This window comes from Chiloscyllium plagiosum, chromosome 24, assembly GCF_004010195.1.
Source record: "Chiloscyllium plagiosum isolate BGI_BamShark_2017 chromosome 24, ASM401019v2, whole genome shotgun sequence".
In the NCBI taxonomy this organism is placed as follows: Eukaryota; Metazoa; Chordata; class Chondrichthyes; order Orectolobiformes; family Hemiscylliidae; genus Chiloscyllium; species Chiloscyllium plagiosum.
In genome coordinates this window covers 47,012,697-47,017,694 of record NC_057733.1, presented here as the reverse complement: position 1 = coordinate 47,017,694, position 4,998 = coordinate 47,012,697, and the positions used below count along the sequence as shown (strand labels likewise).

Genomic DNA, 4,998 nt, shown 5'->3' with positions numbered 1-4,998 from the left:
TTTGTTATCCTCGGTTTGTTTTTGTAGCCTTCCCGATCTTCTGATTTCCCAGTGCTCTTGGCCACTTTATAGGATGTCTCTTTTTCTTTGATAGATTTCCTGACTTCCTTTGTCAGCCATGGCTGTCTAATCCCTCCCCGGATAATCTTTCTCTTCTTGGGGATGAACCTCTGTACAGTGTCCTCAATTTTACCTACAAACTCCTGCCATTTTTGCTCTACTGTCTTCCCCACTAGGCTCTGCTTCCAGTCTATTTTCGTCAGTGCCTCTCTCATGCCCTCATAATTACATAGCGCTATGTAATGAACCAGACTTCATAAAAAATCTTAAAGTAAGGGAACACTTAGGAAGCAGCGATCATAATATGGTAGAGTTCAGTCTGCAGTTTGAAAGAGAGAAGGCAAAATCGGATGTAATGGTGTTACAGGTTCCCCCTACCTGCCTCACTTACAGTCACACTCTGATGTCCCTGATCACTAACTGGATGTGAATTACTTAATCTCCCCTAACTTTTACCCTAACTCAGTTCAATAAATCATTTAATGTGGGAAATAAACATGGGGATTGGTGGGAAAGGTCCCTTGTGCTTCAGATTAGATTTTTCACTGACGATGTAATCACAAGAAAGCAGAACATATACCCATCCAGAGAAGTGAGTCTGATCTGAACAATAGCGCTGAATAATCTCTCATTAGGGAGGAGAAACATCGTCAATTAAATGACTCCATTAAGCAGACAGTAATGGTAAGCAAGATTGTCAAGCAGAACAGAATTGACCATTTGTCATCAGTCATTAGTTGCATTCTAATTACAAATGGCAGACACAATTAGTAATAAACGGAACTGGATTAATTAGAGGTCACAGGTGAACAGACTTTAAATAACTAGCTGATTGACTGACGGCTGAAAAATGTTCTAACGAGGCGAGAGATTTTTCTGTAAGAAATGTGCTTTTTGATGATAAATAAGAGATTTCCTTCCCTTCCTCTTTCTCGCTGGGATGTAGTGTTTTGCTCATTTACAGCCAACCCCAAGACATCATGCTCTCTCCCTCGCACAAATCACCACCTTTTCTCCATTTCACAACACAGAGGTACCTCGATTATCCAAATATCAATTATCCGAATTTCAGATCGTCCGGAAGAGATCTCAAGGTCCCGATAGAAACATTACATCAAAGAGGAGTTCCCAACATTGATTGCTTTTTTAATTCACAATGATTAAAAACAAACTGGGCGGCATGGCTGGACGGGGTTGGGGGCGGGTTTGGGAGGTGGTCAAGCGGTGTGTGGCTACCTAGTCTCCTGAATGGGGAGCAGACCATAGCAAGTGCTCGATGTCTCAATCCCATTGAACTGATGGGGGTTGGCGGGGGGAGGGGGGGGGCTTCAGCAATGCTGCAGTCCCTTACACACACGTGTGTCTGCTCAGAATCAAACCCTGAGACAGAGAGACGGAGCAAGTCAGGCAGACCAAAGAAAAAGGAAACTTCAGAAAACTCCGAGCCCCAGAGGAGAGGCATTGAATCGATTAACCAAATATTCAATTATCCGAATTAAATAGTGCCTGCCTATCTCGTTTGGATAATTGTGGTTCCTCTGTATTACGGTGCAAATGCCTCTGAATTTTCCTGCTCGCTTTTGACCTGACTGTCTCTTTATACCCCTCTATACTCCTTCCTTACTGCACCAACAACTCGCATACAAAAAAAATCCCTTCCTTACAAGCTCATCCTTCCTCCTACAAACCCCACAGGCCCCTTCCTACAGGTATTGGAGATAGTGGCAGTGTTAATGTCACTGGAGTAGTAATATCAAGGGTCCAGGCTAATATCCTATGTGGCTCAGTAGTTAGCACTGCTGCTTCACAACACCAGAGACCCGGGTTCGATTCTAGGAATTTGCATATTCACCCTGTGCCTGTGCAAGTTTCTTCCAGGTGCTCTGGTTTCCTCCCACAGTCCAAAGACATGCAGGTTAGGGTGGATTGGCCATGCTAAACTGCCTATAGTGTCAAGGCATGTGCAGGCTAGGTGGATTGGCCATGCTAAACTGCCTATAGTGTCAAGGGATATGCAGGCTAGGTGGATTGGCCATGGTAAATTGCCCTATAGTGTCCAGGGATGTGCAGGTTAGATTGATTAGCCATGGGAAATGCAAGGTTACAGGAACAGAGTAGAGGGTGGCACTGGGTGGTATGCTCTTTGGAGGTTTGGTATGGGTTGAATGGCCTGCTTCCATTATATAGGGATTCTATCCCACTATGGCTGCTGTAAATATCCATAATTCAGTCTTAGGAAGGGGGACTATGAAAATACAAAATATCGCTCATTAATGCCCTTTAGGGAAGGAGATTTGCTGTTCTTACCTAGTCTGACCTACATGTGACTCCAGACCCACAGCAATCTGGTTAATTCTTAACTGTTCTCTAAAATGGCCAGACAAGCCACTCAGTTCACGGGTAATTAGGAACTGGCAACAATGCTGGTCTTCCCAGCGATGCCCCGTTTGAATAAAGAAAAAAATATTAAACCAGTAACCAATTAAATCAGCTTCACCCACCTCAGCCCTTGATCACATATTTTGTTTATTCGTCATTCATTTTTCCACTGATATCAACATACCATGGAGGTATTCCTGAAGAATATGTTGTTGCAGATGGAAGAAAACAGCCTCAAACTTTCCTGCAAGCGATTCTAGGAAGAAAAGAGAGAGGGCAGATATATAAACCAGGAGCATTGTGTCTCCAAGGCTGAACCAGCCATCTCGAAATTTCAATGCCTTCCTCTGAAAGCAGGACAGAGTGGCTTCAGAAAGTCATCATCGAAATTTCATTTTAAATTGAGAACAGATTGTAATAGTCTGTAACAAACTGCAGCTGGACCAATCTGAAGGCTGTCAATAGAAGACTCTTCCTTAACTCAAACACCCCTTGTAAGACTCTGTCTCAAAGTCTCTCTCCCACTGCTCCAAAAAAAAACAATCTTCACAATCCCTTGTGGGTTTTAATTTGAGGAAAAAAATGCTGACAGTACTTACTATCTATACAACAGTTTCCAACATGCTTTCCAATATATAGTCAAATGGTGGTGGTGGGGGGATGGGATCTCTTGCGTTGCAATGGTAGTGTCTCTATCTCTGAACCAGGAAGCCTTTACAAGCCCAACATGCTCTAGACTGCAGAGTGACATTCCTGAGTGGGTTGATTAGAAACTAGCTATCATCTAAAAAGGGAAAAATGGAGTCCCTGACTGTTTTAATAGATTCAGGAATGTCAAGGCAACTCCAGCCTCTCAAGTGCCCATCCTGGCTCTGAGTAACCATATATAGAGTCATAGAGATGTACAGCATGGTCCACCTCGTCCATGCCGATCAGATATCCTGATCCAATCTAGTCCCGTTTGCCAGCACCGGGCCCATAGCCCGCTAAACCCTTCCTATTCATATATCCATCCGGATGTCTTTTAAACGTTATAATTGTACCAGCCTCCACCACTTCCTCTGGGAGCTCATTCCACACACACACCACCCTCTGCGTGAAAAAGTTGTCCCTTAAGTCCCTTTTATATCTTTTCCCCTCTCACCCTAAACCTATGACCTCTCATTCTGCACTCCCGCACCCCAGGGAAAAGACCTTGTCTATTTACCCTGTCTCTGCCCCTCATGACTTTTTAAACTTTGATAATAGATTCAGGTATGTCAAGGCAGATCCAGCCTCTCAAGTGCCCATCCTGTGCCTTGTTTCCTGGCTCTGAATAACCAAACGTACAGAAAAGGTTGTTACTTGCAGCGACTCAAGCTCCAAAGATGAACGAAACTTGGGAGTGTCACTGTGACACATCCATGAAGCCACTCCCATACATTTGTCATCAATCTATAGCCTTAAGGGGAATCAGGGAGGAAGTTACAGGGAGCCACCAAGAACCAGAGAAGCAACAGGTAGAACTGTGGATCTCTCTCTGACTCTCTTTGATCAGTTTCAGTTAGGAATGCTGAGGAAAGTGATGATACACCTCAGGATTATGGCAAGCCACAGTCGCACAGTTGGCTCAGCTGCTTGGGGGAACAAAGAAAACTGTAAGAGCTATAGAAGTTCAACAGTTAGAGAACGTAGGCCTTATTCTGGTCCCAGGATGTGGCCCTGTCCTCAGGCTGGACATCGCTCATTGATGTATCCTGGGATCTCCGAACGTCACTGGCATCATTCTCTCCAAGTGTAGGGACCTACAGGGCTTGTTCAGTTTAGTGTGAGAGTGGAACTCTACTTCCTGCTTTAACCAAGGAGCTTCTTGTGGTTAATGCGATTTAGTTAATTGCAAATACATGGTGGATGCTGGAAATCAGAATCAAACATAGAAATCAGGAGCACAGCAAGGCCATTCAGCCCTTTGAGCCTGTCCGTCCATTCGTTATGATTGTGGCTGATCATCCAACTCAATAGCTTGTTCCTGCTTTAACCTTTGATCCCTTTTGGCCCAAGTGCTGTATTGAACTCCTTTTTGGAATTGTACAAAACTTTGGCCTGGACTCCTTTCTGCGGTAGTGAATTCCACAGGCTCACCACTCTCTGGGTGAAGATATTTCTCCTCATCTCTGTCTTGTATCCTTAGGCTGTGATCCCTGTTTCTGGAAATGGGTGGCACAGTGGCTAGCTCTGCTGCCTCACAGCACCAGGGATCCAGGTTTGACTCCAGCCTTGGGCCACTGTCTGTGTAGAGTTTGCACATTCTCCCAGTGTCTGCGTGGGTTTCCTCCAGTAACTCCAATTTCCTCCCACAATTCAAAGGTTAGGTGGATTTGCCATGCTAAATTGCCCATAGTATTCAGGGATGTGTAAGTTAGGTGTATTAGTCAGGGGTAAATGAAGAGTAATAGGGGAATGGGTCTGGTGGGATACTCTTCGGAGGGTTGGGATAGACTTGCTGGGCCGAGGGGCCTGCTTCCACACTGTAAGGATTCCTCTGTGGGTGGGGTGGAAAGGGGGTGGAACAGAGGGGTA

The 4,998-nt window shown here is 44.9% G+C and overlaps 1 protein-coding gene across 2 annotated transcripts in view; it reads right to left on the bottom strand.

Moving 5' to 3' along the window:
• Positions 1-4,998, bottom strand: part of gnav1 (guanine nucleotide binding protein (G protein) alpha v1) — a 127,790-nt gene that overhangs the window by 12,556 nt on the left and 110,236 nt on the right. For both annotated transcript variants that reach the window (XM_043714996.1, XM_043714994.1), the window contains one exon: positions 2,624-2,695. In XM_043714996.1, coding sequence (XP_043570931.1) covers positions 2,624-2,695 — 72 coding nt within the window. The remainder of the gene's footprint in view (positions 1-2,623; positions 2,696-4,998) is intronic.